Below are 19580 nucleotides of genomic sequence, written 5' to 3'. Positions count from 1 at the left end.
TTACCTTGAAACAAACAACTGTCACTCTAACGAAGTCCTAAGGATGTGGCATGTTTGTTGACGTTAAAGCCGCTACCGCTAACTGTTAGCGTGTTTAAGATAAAGCAATATAAGAACAAACACTCACCCTTGCAAACACCAAACTGTATCCATCACGGAGACGTTTTGTTCCAAGGTTGTGGACCCACCCGCTGACAAAAAAATTGTACGCCTCCAGACTCTTGAAAGCTTTCATTTGCTGCCTAGTGTAGTAAGAAGTCTGGAGGACCAAGTAGTTGGTGATATCCACAGCCTCGATAGTAGGCAAATCCTTTACTTCTGTGGTGTATTCGGACATTTTCAAAGAATACGGATCACGTCCGATATATTTTTTAACTATCTATTTATATCTCTCCCGAGAAACGGGGTCTAAAGTTGCACAATAGCTGCTCTCCTGACTCTCCACAGTGTCCTCCATGTTTACTTCCGCCCTCCACTCAAAAATCGCGCTGCCTCCGCACGTCATCAGAACCACGTGACCGCAACCCAACTATTGAAGGGGGCTAAAAATAACTGCTGTTGACGTGGATGACCTTCATGTGAAGTCTGACAATCACAGTGTCGAGATCCTGCTTTGTAACTCACTGAATGCACAGAGCGCCAAATAAAGTCTGCGACTCCACACAAACACATGTGGGTACGAGGTGGGTCGGTCCATTGGTAACATGGGGTTTTTGTATGCGTGTTTGCAGTACTGGACAGATTTCTACCTGCAGTGGAACACGTCCGACTATCCAGGCGTGACCAACGTCAGGTTCCCCGACAGCCAGATCTGGAGGCCCGACATCCTGCTGTACAACAGGTACCTGTGTGCTGCGGGAGAGCAGCCGAACCACTCGGTAACGGAGCCGGGAAGAGATTACTCCATCTTTGTTCTAAATGTATCCCAGTGTGTTAGCTGCACAGCTGATAACCTCTAACCCGATCTTTAGAGCAGGACGTACAGACTAAAGTTTCCTGGTGTAGCTGCCCCAAGTATGAAAAATGTCAGAACGGAGCTGGAGCGTCACGATCGTTCGTCTTCTGGTTGATCTGCAAAGTTTCTGAAAGAAATCAATAAACCAGAAATCAGTTTGTCTCCTGGTGGAAGCCAAAGACATCTCTCAGTTTGAGGTTTTATTTCTTTGTTGCCGAGTCAGCCATCCTGTTATAGATGCTAAAGTTAGGCTCTCTCCTGTAAGCATGAACACCTCGCTGTTAACATCGGGGCTGTGGGAGGCTCTCTGCTGGTGGCGCTTCAGCTCATTAACCGAGCTGCAAAGTTTGATCCTTGGAAGTGGAGGGGGTGGGTGGTTGTCAGAGGGAATATTGACCCGGCTGGTTTTAATGAGGCAGACCCAGCTCACAGGACCAGAGCCTGACGGTGAATGATTATCAGCCAGTGGGTTCACTTTTACAGCAAACTTCCTGTCTGCCATTTCTGTTGGATGAGACCTTATAACATTTAGCTTTGCATCGCTGTACTTCAGTCTTATTACATGTTGGCTGGACACATTCATTGATACCAATACATCTGCATCTGAGCTTTTATTGGCAGATGGCTCCAGTTCTATGGGCAGAAATCTGTGCCATCAGAAACTGAATTTGAATAAGTTCAATTTGAATTTGAATTGCTCAGATTGAATCTGAATTGTAACTTGAATAAATGCTTTTGAAAACTGAATTTGAATTAGTCTAATTTGAAATTGAATTTTATATTTTGAAAATGAATTGATTTGCTTTGAAACTGCATTTTATCCTTTAAAAATTCAGCTCTCGAATAATTTCAATTTCAGTTCCAAAATTCAGTTTTTTGGAACTTACATCCGGTTCCGGTTCAAGAGCAGATTAATAGAACTACGTTTTACTAGCGGACCGAAAGTGTTACTGACGGGAATCTACAGCGTCTTGAGCTGAATTAAGACTTCAGAAGTCATTCGTCATGTCGAATGACCAGCGGATAAACTCTCAGGTTGGTAATAAATGTACTACATGTATAAGAACAAGCGTCATGTTAACAAATGATAGCCGTACGGTAACTGTTATGCTTATTGTAGCTGTTAGCTAAAAACGGTAATTTAGCGTAGTTTGCCCTGAATTCAGCTTTGACAAACAAATATGATCGACTGTTTCTAGTAGAATTCCAAAGTTGTCATCTTGGACCCTCTCAGAGTACCCCCTCTGTATGCTTGCAGAGACCCCTACAGTAGGGAAACATGCAAAACGGTGTCCAAACCTTTGTATTTTAGCTTTATTTATGTCTTACACAGCATCCCAACTCTTTAGCTAACTTAATAACTTTAGCTAAAGTGAATAGTTAGTCTAATTCAGGGGTGCCCAATCCCGGTCCTCGAGAGCTACCGTCCTGCAGCTTTTAGATGCATCCCTACTCCAACACAGCTCAATCAAATGGTTTGATTACCTCTTCAGCATGCCATCGTGTTTGGCAAAGGCCTGATAACAAGCCATTCATTTGATTCAGCTGTGTTGGAGTAGGGATGCATCTAAAAGCTGCAGGATAGTAGCTCTCGAGGACTGGGATTGGGCAGCCCTGGTCTAATTCATTAGTGCAGCATTACTGGATTTGGCCAAATTTGGCCCGCGAAGCCATACCAAATTACTATCAGAGCTGGCCTACTGGTATTATACAGCTAATATATATATTGTTTAGTATTAAGCTTTGCTTGTTCCATATTCAGTTTTTCAGCAAAACTTGTTTGAGTCCATAAGAAAAGTTTCATTCTTATATCTGGAGGAAGATTTTTTTTTTCTTCAATAAATATTAATGTTAGCCCACGACTTTGTTCCAGTTTTGAATTTTGGCCCACTGTGTATTTGAGTTTGACACCGCTGGCTCACAGCATCCTGCCATGCGATTGCATTTGTCTCTAACCATCAGGAACCCTCACGTTAACTTTTATCCAGTGGAAAAAAGTTAGCGTTCATCCTCCAGCTTCACTGTGCTAATGTTATGCTAACATAGCTGTGTCGCTAGCGATCACGTAGCACATCATTATATACCAGCTAGCCCAACTTCAGTAACCCTACAAACGTCACTGCTGTTTAGTTTCCTGTCTTCATTCATGTTGGAAGTGATAGCAGAGCTGTACGTTTGAATTCAGAAATCTCTCAGTCAGAACATGCTATATCATGTTTAGATAGAAGCTAGCGAGTTAACTTCCTGCTAACTTCTAACTCTGTTAAACTTCATAAATCCTGTTTTCATGGATGCCTGGATGTTAAACTTAATTGTTACACCTGGTAAAGCAGCAACGCGGATATTGGACAAGCCTGATCCAAGCCGGCTCCACGCCCCGACTTGTATTCAACTGTTCCTGAAACACTGGACAGTCCACGAGGCCCACGTCCACGCCCCTGTGGGTCAGGAGTGTTTTGGGTTATGAGCAGGACCTACACAATTTAGGCAGGTGGTTTTATTGTTGTGGTTGATTGGTTTATACTACCAGCATGTTCTATGTCTGCTCTGGGCTCTCCCTCCAATTAGTTCCAACAATAAAACCTCCACAGAAGGCCCTGAAAGATTTCTCTCTTCAGCCGTCAGAGCCGTCCCGGCGAGCTTCTCTCGCCGCCGAGGAACAGCTGACATGTTTGGAGCTTCTTCCCAGAGTCTGAGCTCCTTGTGGGCTGAGCTCTGATGAACACAGAGTGACAAGGAAGGACATTTAACAAGAGGAGTTTTGTAAACAAAACATTAAAAAGGAGAAAGTTCTGAAGCAATAAAGTCATTTAATAATAATATTTTTCAGCTCATAAGCATCACTGCAGGTAAAATGAACCCTGACGACATCTGTAAGAATTAGTGGACATTATTTAAATATTAATTTTATTCGATGGAGATGTGGTTTGTTTCAGTGAAGAGTTTCTAATGAAGGTCAGAGGTATAAATACACAGCTCTGTGTGTCCGAGGCTGCACGTGTACAGAACACGTGTGTGCGCGTTCGGCTGTCGTCTTGATGAAACTATGATTTGCTCAACGCTCATGGCTGCTGACGGACCCTGACTGTGGATCTGTCTCTGCCCACAGCGCTGATGAAAGGTTCGATGCTTCATTCCACACCAACATCCTGGTCAACTCCACAGGCTACTGCCAGTACCTGCCACCAGGTAACACACACAAGCCCCTCCCATCAACAACAACTACACAGTCCTGAATTCACCTGTAATCACAGCTGTTTAACATTAACAGGAGTTTGTGGTTCTACTTATTCAATGATGCTGAAGTGACTACAGATTTATAAAAAGCTTCTCCATCCATCTAATTTCATAATTCAGGGTGAATATTTTTAATAAAAATAAAATGCATCCCTTTGTTTCAGAGTCTTTCACTGTTGTTCACAGTGTGATGGTGGAAGCAGCAGGACGTCACAAAGACTGGATTTTCAATTTTAAATCCGATGTTTGATTCAGATAATTAAACTCTGGACATCAAAGTGTGAATAGGCTGTGAAAAGCATTTTTATCAAAGTGTGTGTGTGTGTGTGTGTGTGTGTGTGTGTGTGTGTGTGTGTGTGTGTGTGTGTGTGTGTGTGTGTTGGTGGGGGCTTCAACATGAGGTCCCGAGGTCATCTGGAGGAGTTATGGTCGTGATTCACAGCCCGAGACTCACGTTGTCTTTTAGCGCGGCGCTGATTGAAAGATGATTCTGGGATGTTTGTCCCTGTTTTTAAATTGATTCAGTCACAAAGAGCACCGTGAAATGAGAAAAACTGATGCTTTACAGTAAAAGACAAACAATATGCATCTGCAAATGATTCAAAGCTGAACTGTAATGATCCAGAAGCAGAAAGGAAAGCCATCGTCCAATCAGAAATCAGTAACAGCTGTTTGGAGACCACAGTCCTGCTGGAGTGTCCTGGAGCAAACCTCCAGGATTACAATGTGAAACTAAAATTTGAGAAGAACTTGCGGGCAGTCCTCCTGCTTCGTTCCATCCACTTGGTCTAATGTAGCAGTGAAGCAGCGCGATGCTCCCACCAGCATGCCTGACAGCTGTTATGCTGGTCTCGGGTTTGACAGCCTCACCTTTACTCCTCCAATCAAACCTCTTGTTACTGTGGACGTGTGACTCAAACTTGAGAAATTAAAAACCTTTCAGAGCACCTTCAGCTCCAGCCTGCTGCCCTATAAAATAATCGAATCCATATTTGCCCCCGTGTTTTACCCCGGGTCTCAACCTCAGGTGTTCTGTATATTTAATGGTGTTTCTTCCTCGCTGTAGGCGTCAGCTCATGCTGCGGCGGCGTCCTGATTCCTCCCCGGGATCATTAAACATTCATCTTTTTTCCAGCTCATCCACGCGGAGTTAATGCAAAGCAAACAGCTGCGATGTGATTCTCCGAGGGAGGCTGCGCTCCTTTTCCTGTTTACATGAGAAATAACTTCCTTTTATTGCTTTCAGGTCTCTGCATCTGTAAAATCAATCAGTGGGTGAGGTTTGTCTTCACAGCTTGTCTTCTCTGTGACGGCGTCTGCGCTCACATGTGCTGCTTTCTGTTTGCCGTCTCTGTTGTTCCTGCGTTTCCCTCTTTGACTGGAGACCTCGTTGCTGCTTTGTGTGATTTGAAATAGATTTTGTGTCAAATACAAACTGTAATCTCAGCTGTGCTCACCGTCCCCCTCTTCCTTTTCCCTCGAGCACAGTAACAGCTGTCCTGTCAAGTCTTCTTCTTGTTTTTTTCCACCTTTGACTGAAGCTTGTTTTAACAGCACTCGTCTGAATGTCCGTCTCTGCTTCAGGAATATTTAAGAGCACCTGTTACATCGACGTCCGCTGGTTTCCCTTTGACGTGCAGCGCTGTGACCTCAAGTTTGGCTCGTGGACGTACGGCGGCTGGTCTCTGGACCTGCAGATGATTGAGGCTGACATCACCGGATACATCGCCAACGGAGAGTGGGACCTCGTGGGTAAGACACATCGGCATCTTCACACATGTAGAACAACAACGCTCGCGTGGCTTTGGATGCCGTCTGTCTCGGGTCCAGCTCCCGTCAGACCAAACCTAAAGCAGACTAACAAAGACCCGTCCTGTCCTGATAGACGTCTGCTGATATGTTTCCCCATCAGGCCTCTTTGATCAGGACTGCATGCACGAATCTAAGGTAATAGTAAAAGATGAGCTGGATGGAGGAAGAGCAAACAGCCTCGGTCCTGATCTAACCTGCAGCAGCTGGAGGATAAAACTTTTTGAGCTCATTTCACGGCAGGATTCCCACTGAGACAGTGAGCAGCAGCAGGTTCGGGGCAACGCAGACAAGTTGTTTTAATTAGTTTACATCCAGGATCTTCCTCCTGCCAGCGACAGCGTGTCTCCACCGGCTGTCTGCTGCGGAGGAACAGGGTTTCATATCGGCGCTCCCATCCAGCATTAACGCGTTGGTAATTAAATCCTCCTCCGAGCGCGGCGGCCTGAAGGGCAGGCAGCTCGATGACCCTGAAGCAGAGCCTCCGTTGTAATTGGCTCATTTTTATAACGCACAATACTCACAACACACCAGGTCACACATGAGCACTGATTGACATTGTATTATTTTATCCATCACTCTGCACGTGGGGAGTCCCGGTTCCTCCTGAACAGATGACACAGTTTCAGGTTTTAAGCTGCCTGATTGCCTGCGTGCTGCAGAGCGCACAGGATCACCCGAGCAGCTCTGGAGGTTTACAAATCCATGTCTTTGTCTCGCCTGCAGCCTCCTCCTGCTGCCTCTTTGATCCGTACACAAAGCATTCCAAGGAAAACCAAGGAAGAGGCCGAGAAGTTGTGTGAAGTTCTTTAGTTTCAGATCCAAAGCTCCAGTCTGTTGAATATTGTGACTCACATGATATTTGACCAAACGCTTCATGTCCTGCTTGGACTCTGAGGCGTGCAGACGCCTTCCAGCACAGCTCCTGTTTTTAGGTGCTTGTACTTCTCCAGTGGGTGAGCAGGAGTCCCTCTTTAATTCACAGCGTTGTGTGAACATGTGGGACAAAGAAAACAGGATCACAGTTTTTGAAAGTCACCACAGCCAGCGGAGAACGGTCGATGGGTCACATGAGGTGGAAATCTGCAGGTCTTTGCAGATTTTTGTGAAATGCAGTAAAATAATTACCATAAATGAGAGAAAAGCAGCTACAGTGAAGAGCAGGAACCTTCTAGTAACCGCAGTGTGATGCTCAGAGAGCTCCTTGGTGTTTCAGGACATCTGCAGCTCAGCTGGACTCATTTCTACTGAAGACAACTGATTACAAAGCATCAGCTCCAACAAAAGGTAACAGTTTTAAAGGTTATTGGGGGAAGGCGGGGCTTCCTCTAGTGTACGTTGAAATAAAACGCGTCCTTCAGGTGTTCGGAGCATCAGCCAGGTTTAACGTCAGGGTTCGTTATGTGTTTCTGAATCTCTCTGAAGTATTAGATGGAGACAATAACTGTCTCAGCAGCAGCTTTACTCTCTGCACGCCTCAACAACAACAAAAACACTTCCTGTTTACGGCCCTCATGGTACTTCACTGCCCAATCAGAAGCCTGGAAATCCTATACTCGGATTCAATTCAATTTTATATACTGTAGCACCAAATCACAACAAAAGTCGCCTCAAGGCGCTTCAATAATACAGAGAAAAACCCAACAATCATATGACCCCCTATGAGCAGCACTTTGGGTCAGAGCAAACGTAGAAAAGGATCCTGGTGTTATTTGTCTCTCAGAAACAGTTCATAACTTCAACTCATCCATGTCACCTAAAAGGTAAACCTGTTTCTCCATCACAGCTCTGATGATCCAGTAAGGACATCTCCTGCTTTCATCTTCATGTTTCCCTCTCACCAGATAACCAAACCATATCATGACCAGCAGCTTTACAGCTGTGGCTCCAGCAAACATCAGCTGATGCTAGAAATTAATATTAAATAAATTCTAACAACAGCGACATCCGCTGGTTTCTGGCACAAAGTGGGCGATAAACAAACAAGAGAGAAAAGCCGATCAGCTGATCATTGATCAGTTTCATGATTGAAGTAGCAACAGGAGGGAGAATGAAAGAAGAAGAGGCAGCTGTGCAGCAAAGACACAGAATAACTGCAGCTTTGTCTTTTTCATTGTAGCTGAATTACGGGACAAACTGTTCCTTTTCACCTCAATAAGAAACGCGTAATATTTTCTCTGAATGCAAGACGATTCTGTTTTTTATGGGACGGTTGGAAACTCTAATACCTAACCTTATAAATAAAATAAGATAAAACAAGTTCAACATCAGTAACATCAAAGCACCACCCAGCTGTATATAAAATCCATCATGCTAGCTAGTACACAGTACGAGTTATTGTAACTGACTGTAAAAAGTCAGCACAACGAAAATAAACTCCACCTTAACTTGGTTTATATCTGACTAGGGATGGGTATCGTTTAGGTTTTATCCCAGAGGTGGGACCAAGTCATTGTTTTGCAAGTCTCAAGTAAGTCTCAAGTCTTTATCCTCAAGTCTCAAGTCAAGTCTCAAGTAATGTCAGGCAAGTCAGAGTCGAGTCTCAAGTCACTGGTGTAAAAGTCCGAGTCAAGTCACAAGTCTGAAATTTTGAATTTCAAGTCCTTTCGAGTCTTTAAAAAAAGAAAAAGAAAAAATAATGTTGCAGTTATGCTAAATGTAAATATTAGACCATGTAATTTTAAAATCTGTGTTTTTCTCAACACATGACAAAATAGTGAACTTAGAAAATATACACAAATTGTGAAATTGCACCTCTTTAAAATGCAGCTCAATTAAACCTAGCTCCAAGAATAATTTTCACCGACAGTTCTGAGATAAGCTGCATGTTATTCTTGGATGCGGTTGTAGGACCGGCTTTAAAATCGCATGACAAAAATATCATACATATTAAAAAAAACTGTATCACCAACGGAGCCTGGACAACATTTGCTAGTTAGATGAAGTCAGCTATCTCATCGTAGCATATTTATATGCATATTTATAATCATACGGTTCTTGGAGTGAGTGCATACACTCATGAAGTTTAGTAACTTCAGGTCACTGCAACAAGCCCAGGTACAGTTTACCGACGGATGGGTGCAGGACCTTGAAATGCACCGTGTAGAAAGTAAAGACCATCGTACGTATCATAAGTTTACCAGTCTCACAAATCGTCTTCATAAATACACATTCGTTAACCGTTTATTAATAGGACCTTTGAGCTCAACGGTAATTAATTAGTAGTAGAAATAATTTCTGGTACCCATCACAGAAATGTAGCAGTGACAATAATACTGTAATCTGTAATCGTACTGGGCAATTAGTGATACAAAAAACCTGTTTTATCCTGTGAATAAAAGTATATGCTTTTGTCAGTGTACCATAATAACAGAAGCGAAACGCAATATTGTGTCAGGACAATTCACTATTTATGCACAATAAATAAAGGAGCATAGCGCGACAATTTCTGTTCAGCGCCAGACTTGCTTGTAACCTATATCACCAATTATGTTATGAAAATGACGCATTAACTACAACAGCAGACTGACCTTCGTGTAAATGCTTGGAGCAGACTAACCTGTGAGCTGGAGGGTTCTGGGACGTTATATTTGATCTTTGAATGGCTGCAATCCAGGCCATCCGTCGCGTCTTTGTTACTTCGGAAACATGGCTCGAACAATTTCTCTTCAACGACGTAATCCGATAACAACCGATCTCTTTACCCGTCGGCTTCCCGTGGCTGTCATGCGACCGGCTATTGCAGTTAATAATACAACAGCTTCTTGCCATTTTTGTGTTTCTTTTTATCGCTGTGTGACTGATTTCAATTGAAAGCCTGCGTGCGCTAGTACCGCTTGACCGCTTGCCACGAGTTCCCAGAATCCTTTGCGGTTCTACCCGTGAATGACGTCACATTTTCAATCTCTATATAATATGCATGTTAAATTTTATATTTGGGGTAAAATATCAAGTCTTTTCAAGTAAACCGGTTCAAGTCCAATTCAAGTCCCAAGTCATTGGTGTAAAAGTCCAAGTCAAGTCACAAGTCTTAGAACATTTTTTCAAGTCAAGTCTAAAGTCATAAAATTAATGACTCGAGTCTGACTCGAGTCCAAGTCATGTGACTCGAGTCCACACCTCTGCTTTATCCGATACCAGTACCAAACCGGTACTTTTGAAATGGTGCCGGTGCTTAAACGGAGCTCAAACCGGTGCTTAAAGAATGGAGAACACACACTTTGTCCAAAAACCTCTCATGTTCAGCTGTGTTTTTTGTAAAAAGACAACAATGTTAGCCTTTTCTGCAGCTATGGGGCATATATATGGGCAGAAATCTGTGCCATCAGAAACTGAATTTGAATAAGTTCAATTTGAATTTGAATAAGTTCAATTTGAATTTGAATAAGTTCAGATTGAATCTGAATTGTAACTTGAATAAATGCTTTTGAAAACTGAATTTGAATTAGTCTAATTTGAAATTGAATTTATGGTTTGAAAATGATCATCACTAAATTGAAATTGAATTTTATATTTTGAAAATGAATTGATTTGCTTTGAAACTGCATTTTATCCAAAGTTGTCATCTTGGACCCTCTCAGAGTACCCCCTCTGTATGCTTGCAGAGACCCCTACAGTGGGGAAACATGCAAAACTGTGCCCAAACCTTTGTGTTTTAGCTTTATTTATGTCTTACACAGCATCCCAACTCTTTAGCTAACTTAATAACTTTAGCTAAAGTGAATAGTTAGTCTAATTCATTAGTGCAGCATTACTGGATCACCTCTGTTTGAAGTGATATAATATGATATACAACTATCACTGTGTTTAACTACCATAATAATTCTTAGGGTACTGAGTGCATGCTTAATTAGATTTTTTTTTTTTTTAAAGCATACTGCTCCATTAATATGTTTGACAGGCTGAAGTTGTCGGGTCACCTCCTAAATCGACCATCTTTTACAGGTGTTTTGTGCCAGAAATGGAGTGTCCACTGAAGACTGAAGATACTGAATCTCTACGCCTTGCCATTGATCCCTCTTGTGCCTTCATCTAGACAAGAGACATTAACTTAACCACTCTCATATGCTCTGTACCTACATCACCTTCCCTGACAGTCGTAGCTTGGCTCATCTGAGGGTGAAATTATAAGAATGTGTTATTTTGCAAAGTGCTCTCTAGTGTTCCTAAATAAAATATGGCATTGAGGTCATTTCTTTTGAATTAATCCCTTCTTCTGAAATATAAGAACCTCTCCTGGTTTTAATGGCACTTTGGATTTCCTTACTTTCTGTTCCACTTCCAAACCCAAATAGATGCTGACAAGCTGCCACAGTAACATGGAAGAGGGAAAGACGTTGGAAAGGACTACTACAAATAAACCCAATGCCTAACAATGAAAAGTGTAAAATAAGAACAACAACAACAACAACAACAACAATAATAATAATAATAATAATAATAATAATAAAGATAAAAGATGAAGTAACAAGTTTTTAGTTTTTAGTTTATTCCAAATGATCATCCAGATATCTGTGACATGTGATGACAAACACCATAATGGAAGGCCTTAGTCATCACATGCTTAAACTCATCATATATTTTTGCATATGCTGAACAGGCAGTCAGACATGCTGTAACTGTGGGGTAGAAAACAGCATGAACACCATACGGCAGGGGTCTCAAACTCCAGTCCTCGAGGGCATGGAAAAGTTGCATGACACTTTGACCCTTGAGGACTGGAGTTTGAGACCCCTGTCATATGGAATATGACAGGTGTGGTTGAACTGCATGAAGACTGAAGTTTCTCTTCTCTTCTGGCAGGACAGGAATGTGGCCTTGTCCTGTGAGCCACTGTAAGGATGTACTTAGAGTAGAACTGGACTGTCACCGGCCTCAGGCTCTTCACCCTTTTCAAAGACAAAGCAGTCATTTAGATAAAATATTAGATATTGTTTACCTGTAAATGCACAAAGTAAATTTAGAAATGTAATTATTGTCAAGAGTGAACAAGCACTGGTAGTGTAATCTACAGCTGTGGCCAAACGTTTAGAGAATGAGAAGTGTTGTTTGCTTATTTACAAAGTTTGCTGTTTCAGTGATAGTTGTATATCATATTATATCACTTCAAACAGAGGTGACCCAGTAATGCTGCACTAATGAATTAGACTAACTATTCCCTTTAGCTAAAGTTATTAAGTTAGCTAAAGAGTTGGGATGCTGTGTAAGACATAAATAAAGCTAAAATACAAAAGGTTTGGGCACCGTTTTGCATGTTTCCCTACTGTAGGGGTCTCTGCAAGCATACAGAGGGGGTACTCTGAGAGGGTCCAAGATGACAACTTTGGAATTCTACTAGAAACAGTCGATCATATTTGTTGTCAAAGCTGAATTCAGGGCAAACTACGCTAAATTACAGTTTTTAGCTAACAGCTACAATAAGCATAACAGTTACTGTACGGCTATCATTTGTTAACATGACGCTTGTTCTTATACATGTAGTACATTTATTACCAACCTGAGAGTTTATCCGCTGGTCATTCGACATGACGAATGACTTCTGAAGTCTTAATTCAGCTCAAGACGCTGTAGATTCCCGTCAGTAACACTTTCCGTCCACTAGTAAAACGTAGTTCTATTAATCTGCTCTTGAACCGGAACCGGATGTAAGTTCCAAAAAACTGAATTTTGGAACTGAAACTGAATGGTGAGAAGTGAAACTGAAATTATTCGAGAGCTGAATTTTTAAAGGATAAAATGCAGTTTCAAAGCAAATCAATTCATTTTCAAAATATAAAATTCAATTTCAAATTAGACTAATTCAAATTCAGTTTTCAAAAGCATTTATTCAAGTTACAATTCAGATTCAATCTGAACTTATTCAAATTCAGTTTCTGATGGCACAGATTTCTGCCCATACATATATGGTATCACTCTTGGCTGGAAGCAGTGCTTAAACAATGGAAAACACAAACTTTGTCCAAAACCTCTCATGTTTAACTGTTTCCCACTTTTTCTTTGGTCATTTTAGCCTTTTTGGCCAGGGTGAAGGGAGTATCTGCCATCAAACAGGAAGACAGCCGCATGTAACTATGATGGTGTTTGCTAGTTCACCTTACATGCATTAATGTAATAACGTGGTTAGCCTGCTCAACGTAAATTACACACGAACAACATTAAGCTACTCACGCAGAGAAGAACGGCTGCTGCTGCATCATCATCCTCATCATTTCTGCTACACTGGCAGGGCTAGGGGCCAGGACTCTCCTCTTCGGGTTCTTGGGGGATGTTGCTAACTCCGGGTCAGATAACAGGCAACCCACCCGCAGTAGATGTGCTCGGTGTGAGGTCTCGCAGCAAGCTATCAAATACGGTGCATTTCTTGGCTTTTAACAAAATGCTATGCGTCTCCAGGTGTTTCATCAGATTCGAGGAGTTACCTCCTTTGACAGTATCACAGTATCAGCTTAAAGCACTTGTTGCTGCTGAGTTTGCATCTTCTGCTGTGAAGTACAGCCAGACTTTGACCGCTTCGCTTTGGGCATTTTTAATCTGTAGCTCTAAAAGAACGTACATACCCGGGCCCGCCTACTATCCTCGGAAACGTAAAATGATTGGCTAGAATCTAAAGTATATGACATCTCAGGGGGGAAAAAAGCAGCAAAATGTGCGCTGCTTTTCGGTCTGGTTACTACCGTTTATGTCAGAACCGGTGCCATCATGGCACCGGATACCGGTACCCATCCCTATATCTGACCCAGATAGACTGCCGCCTCGGGTCTCTGCTCCTCCTGCCTTTCCGTCATCCACCTGCCAGCGTGTTGCATATGCTGGATTCCACCACTTGCTAATCAAAGGAGCTTGCAAAGAAAAGCGTCTGGACTTCTTTAAGTTGCTTGAAGACGTTTCACCTCTCATCCGAGAAGCTTCTTCAGTTCTAAGGTCAAATGGTGGAGAGTCCCAGATATAAACCTAGTGGGAGTGACCCCCCACAGAGGGACAAAAGGACCCCTGATGATCCTCTAATCGCCTGAGCCAAGGTGGGAAACTGGGCGTGGGTCCCAATCAGCCAGAGTTTCGGGTGAGTTCATTGTGAAACCTGGCCCCACCTTATCATGCGATTTCCTGAGGTCAGATGGCCCAGGATGTGAGTGGGCGTTAAGGCGTCTGGGAAGGGATCTCAAAACTGGATTATAGATGGCAGAGAGTTGGTGTCGTAAACCCCGCCTCTGTTCAAAGATGGTCGCTCACAGTGGACATAGATGCTTCTTTCACTCCTCTTTCAAACCATCTGTCCTCTCTGTCCAAAATGTGAACATTGGCATCCTCAAAGAGTGACCTTTGACCTTTAGATGCAGATGGACTGCTGAGTCTTGTCCTGTGGAGGTGGCTCTTCTGTGTTGTGCCATGCGCTTGTGAAGTGGCTGTTTGGTCTCTCCAATGTAGAGGTCTGAGCATTCCTCGCTGCACTGTACAGCATACACCACATTGTTAAGTCTGTGTTTTGGCGTTTTGTCTTTCGGGTGAACCAGTTTCTGTCTGAGCGTGTTGCTGGGTCTGAACACGGGATGTCATGCTTGGAGAAAACTCTCCTGAGTTTCTCTGATACACCGGCTACATAGGGGATGACAATGTTGTTGCGTCTGTCCTTCTTATCCTCCCTCGCTGGTGTCTGGTCTTCTTTTCTGTGCCTCTTTGCTGACTTTAAGAACGCCCATTTAGGATAGCCGCAGGTTTTGAGTGCTTCCTTTACATGTGTGTGTTCCTTCTTTTTCCCTTCAGGCTTAGAGGGAACATGTTCTGCCCGGTGGTGTAGGGTCCTGATTACTCCAAGTTTGTGTTCCAGAGGGTGATGGGAGTCAAAGAGGAGGTACTGGTCCGTGTGTGTGGGCTTCCGGTAAACTTCGATGTTGAGTTTGCCGTTCTCTTCAATGTGCACAGCGCAGTCCAGGAAAGGTAATGTTACTGAATCTGTGGAAGCTCCACAATAGCCACCACCAAACAACAAGTTATTTTTTCACATCTCCCTTCATCTGGCCAATCCACCACCTTTCAGTGTTTATACCGTTACGGAAAAAAACGAAAAAAAACCCAAAAAACCCTTGGCCCATAAAAACGAAAAATCATCATCGGACATACCAGTCCAGCTATGACTGGAGGCCAAGGTAATGCCATCCAGAGTAAGAATCTGGTTAGATACCATATTTCTAAGCTTTTCAGGGCCGAGTACAATAACCTCAGTTTGATCTGAATTAAGAAGCAGAAAGTTAGTGGCCACCCAGGTCTTTATGTCTTTAAGACATTCCTGCAGTTTAACTCATTGGTGTGTGTTATCTGGCTTCATGGACAGATAGAGCTGGGTGTCATCTGCATAGCAGTGAAAATGTATGCTATGTCTTCTAATGATGCTGCCTAAGGGAAGCATGTATAATGTAAACAGAATTGGTCCTAGCACTGAACCCTGTGGAACTCCATAATTAACCTCAGTGTGTGAAGAGGACTCTCCATTTACATGCACAAACTGGAGTCTATTAGATAGATATGATACAAACCACTGCAGTGCAGTACCTGTAATACCTACAGCATGTTCTAATCGCTCTAATAGGATATTATGGTCGACAGTATCGAACGCTGCACTGAGGTCTAGCAGGACAAGCACAGAGATGAGTCCACTGTCAGAGGCCATAAGAAGATCATTTGTAACCTTCACTAAAGCTGTTTCTGTGCTGTGATGAGCTCTGAAACCTGACTGAAACTCTTCAAATAAACCTCTGCAGATGATCTGTTAGCTGTTTGACAACTACTCTTTCAAGGATGTTTGATATAAAGGAAGGTTGGAGATTGGCCTATAATTAGCTGAGACTGCTGGGTCCAGAGATGCTTTTTGAGTAAAGGTTTAACTACAGCTAGCTTGAAGGCCTGTGGTACATAGCCGATCATTAGAGATAGGTTGATCATATTTAAGATCGAAGAATTAATTAATGGCAGGACTTCTTTGAGCAGTTTTGTAGGAATGGGGTCTAAAAGACACGTTGATGGTTTGGAGGAAGTAATTATTGAAGTTAACTCAGAAAGATCAATTAGAGAAAAAGAGTCTAACTTAACATCAATGGTACTAAGAGTAGCTGTAGATAATATTACATCTGTGGGATGATTACTGGTAATTTTTTCTCTAATGATAAAAATTTTATTTGTGAAGAAGTTCATGAAGTCATTACTAGTTAACATTAAAGGGATGGTTGACTCAAAAGAGCTCTGACTGTTTGTCAGCCTGGCTACAGAGCTGAAGAGAAACCTGGGGTTGTTCTTATTCTTCAATCAGTGATGAATAGTAAGATGTTCTGGCTTTGCGGAGGGCTTTCTTATAAAGCAGCAAACTATTTCTCCAGGCTAAATGATGATCCTCTAAATTTGTGACACGCCATTTCCTCTCCAGATTACGAGTCATCTGCTTTAGGCTACGTGTTTGAGAATTATACCACGACCAGTGATACTCTACCACAGAGCGAGCGAACACCAAGTGACAGCGCCACCAAGAGTCAGGAGTCAGCTCCAACGATAGATGCAGGAAAACCAACTCGGAATATTCAACTCATACTTGTTACTGCTCTGAGCGTACACATGTAAATATCAGAACATGTGAGCACCATATGGAACATCAGCAGCTCTATAACCCTCATAAACACCTCTTTGTGTATCAAATGACATAAATTTACTTCTACACATTTAGTTTGTTGGGATCTGGTCAGCTTGATCGTCACACTGGAGTTTTTATGTTAGGTTTTCGATCACGCCTCAAATGTGTTTAAAAATAATTTAACAAATCTCGTCACATTTGCCAAAACCCCGAGGGCGGGGTCTGCGCTGCACGCCTGTCGGCTTTTTCACGTGACTGAGACCCGACAGTGAATACAGTCAATATGAAGGAAATCTGATGTCAGGTGACCTGAGTGATGCTGTCATGTCTGTTCGGTGACCTCTGGTCCAGAGCTCTCTGTCTCTGCTGTTGTTTCTGCAGGTGATCCAGCAGCGTCTCTGTCCTCTGTCACAGCTGTGGTTGCAGAGTGAGGATGAGCGCAGGGTTACCCAAAGTCTCAGGGGAGCCTCAGAGCTTCTGTTTGGTACAAACTGAAGAGAGAGACAGCTGAGGATGAATGCCGGCCTCCGTGGAGGCTTCCTGCTCAGCCAATGGGCCGTTGCAAGGGAACTTAATTGAAAAGTCCAACATCATGTTTCCCATTTACTCTCCTCCATCACCTAGCTGAGATTAAAACCAATGTAGTGAGCAATGTTTGCGATGTATAGGCAAATGAAACGCAGCCAGGCGTACTGCACGCCAGTTTTTATCTGCCACTTCCTCCAGAGATGAACCTAAAAGCAGAAAAGGACGAGGAGGAAGTGAAGGAGGGGCTACAGCACAGTACACAGTACCAATACAGCGACATCAGATATCAATGTTTTATTAAATAAATAAAGTATTCTGTAGGGGTGGGTTTTTATAATCGATTCATCGATTAAAATCGATTCTGGCTTGGATAACGTAAAATCGATTCATTAATTCATTGTGGGCGATCGTGGCTCAAGAGTTGGGAGTTCGCCTTGTAATCGGAAGGTTGCCGGTTCGAGCCCCGGCTTGGACAGTCTCGGTCGTTGTGTCCTTGGGCAAGACACTTCACCCGTTGCCTACTGGTGGTGGTCAGAGGGCCCGGTGGCGCCAGTGTCTGTCAGTGCGCCCCAGGGTGGCTGTGGCTACAATGTAGCTGCCATCACCAGTGTGTGGATGTGTGTGTGAATGGGTGGATGACTGGATATGTAAAGCGCTTTGGGGTCCTTAGGGACTAGTAAAGCGCTATATAAATACAGGCCATTTACCATTAAATTCCTGAATCGATTTTTTAATATAAATTTATTTTGCCCGAAATGCCAGAATCTCAGGTGACATCTCACAAAATTTCAAGAACCACCAAACAGCTAAGACAGTAAATGAGAGCAGGTACAGGGATTCTGCACAAAGACGTAAACACACAGCGCGACCCGCAGATCAGAATCAGTGAGATGTGACTTTCTCACGGTCGGGGCTGAAAGCCGACAGCTCGCTGACTCTGATCTGTCGGCAGATCCGCGCTTTGTGTTCACGCCCTTTATGAGCAGATTCTAAAGCTGTTAGTTTGATGTCTCTCCAAACAATATTGACCGAACCAGCAGCAAAAGAAGATCCAAACGCTTCACATAAACATCGTCATGAATTCACTCTGACTTTCACTGTTTTGCTTCCACCGCGATGCACAGCTCTCTCTCTCTCTCTCTGTACTTCAAGAACAGTTTCCCTTTCTTCATTATTCGCTTGCTTGTTACGCACAAGTCTAACGTTGTTTACAGGCTGTCGGCCGCTGTTTTTTTCCCTTTTACATTCTTCCGAAAAGAGGAGTTGGCCGTCCGACTGCGGTCTGGAGTGTGGAGCCTTCCTGCTGCTGCGGAGTTGGGGCGGTCTGCCTCCCCCCACCGCAGGGAAAAGGGAAACACCACCTGGGTCTGGGTACAGTCCCCCCCTCCAGGGGCGGGGGCACCTAGACCCGGTTTGTAGAGTACGCTTGGGGAGTGTGATCGTGTGTACAGCGTCTCTTTATGTCTGTCTCCACGTTGGTTGAGTGTGGAGTAAGTGCATATGAGAGCATGAGGGTGGGAATGGATGTTTGTGTCTGTGTGTGCCTGTATGTCTGTGTCTATATGTCAGGTTGGGTGTCAGGCGCCACCTCTCTGGGGACATCTCAGGCCCTCCAAGGTTTGGAGGCCTATCTCCCCCTACCACCACTTCCCCTGCCAGTGGCGGACCCCCTCAGACATCGGTGCGTTGGTGGTTCTTTGTGTCCGGGGATGGGCGTCCAGGTACACACCGGCTCACTCCTTGGCGGCCGCTTATCGGGGCCTGGAGCCTGGGGCTCGCTCGGGCCACTTCGGAGGTGGGGTGCCCCCGGCCTCTTGGCCTGGGGCTCGGTCACTCAGGCACAGCTGGCTGCCGGCGGAGCTCACGGGCGCGTCACTGCAACCCCCCTGGCTTCTGCTCCGCGGCTGCTGAGTGAGCCCTCATCTGGGACTCTCCTCAGGTCTTTCCGGGACAGTGGCGCGGCTGCCCCTCTGTTGGTCTTCCTTGGTCTCTTGTGTTCTGGGGGCCTCTGGATGTCTGGAGTCTTGATCTCCTCCATACCTGCTTCATGCCCTGGAGGACGGGGCTGTGGCCCCCCCACACCCTCTAGCAGATCATTACATGAAGGAACCTTTAAAAAAACAAGCGCGTCCATGCTCACAGGTGTACACACGGGTGATCACACCCACAAACTACACCCTTTTTGGCTCCTACCTCAAAGCACACTGTGTTCTGTTGATCTTATGTGCTGCACAATAATGTTTAATATTTAGTATTTGCTGTCATATTCCCATATATCATTGTGATGCTGTTTATTCTATTACTCTTGTTCTCTTCTGCTTGCTTTCTTTTTTCTTTCTCAGCAGGTGATCCAGGTGATTGATATATGCATTTTTTTTTCTCTGCCCGTTCTGTTGGTTTTTGTCTTTTGCCCTTCTCCCCCGTCCCTCTTCTCAG

At 43.8% G+C, this 19580-nt stretch overlaps 1 protein-coding gene across 1 annotated transcript in view; it reads left to right on the top strand.

The window, feature by feature from the left end:
* Positions 1-19580, top strand: part of LOC146666912 (neuronal acetylcholine receptor subunit alpha-7-like) — a 57265-nt gene that overhangs the window by 22301 nt on the left and 15384 nt on the right. The window contains exons 4-6 of the mRNA XM_085415041.1: positions 732-841; positions 4065-4144; positions 5777-5944. Coding sequence (XP_085271167.1) covers positions 732-841; positions 4065-4144; positions 5777-5944 — 358 coding nt within the window. The remainder of the gene's footprint in view (positions 1-731; positions 842-4064; positions 4145-5776; positions 5945-19580) is intronic.

Source organism: Rhamphochromis longiceps, linkage group LG7, assembly GCF_057381845.1.
Source record: "Rhamphochromis longiceps isolate RC_006_pf linkage group LG7, R_longiceps_female_GT1.1, whole genome shotgun sequence".
Lineage (NCBI taxonomy): Eukaryota > Metazoa > Chordata > Actinopteri > Cichliformes > Cichlidae > Rhamphochromis > Rhamphochromis longiceps.
The sequence above is the reverse complement of the archived record's forward strand: the minus strand, read 5'-3'. Positions and strand labels throughout refer to the sequence as shown.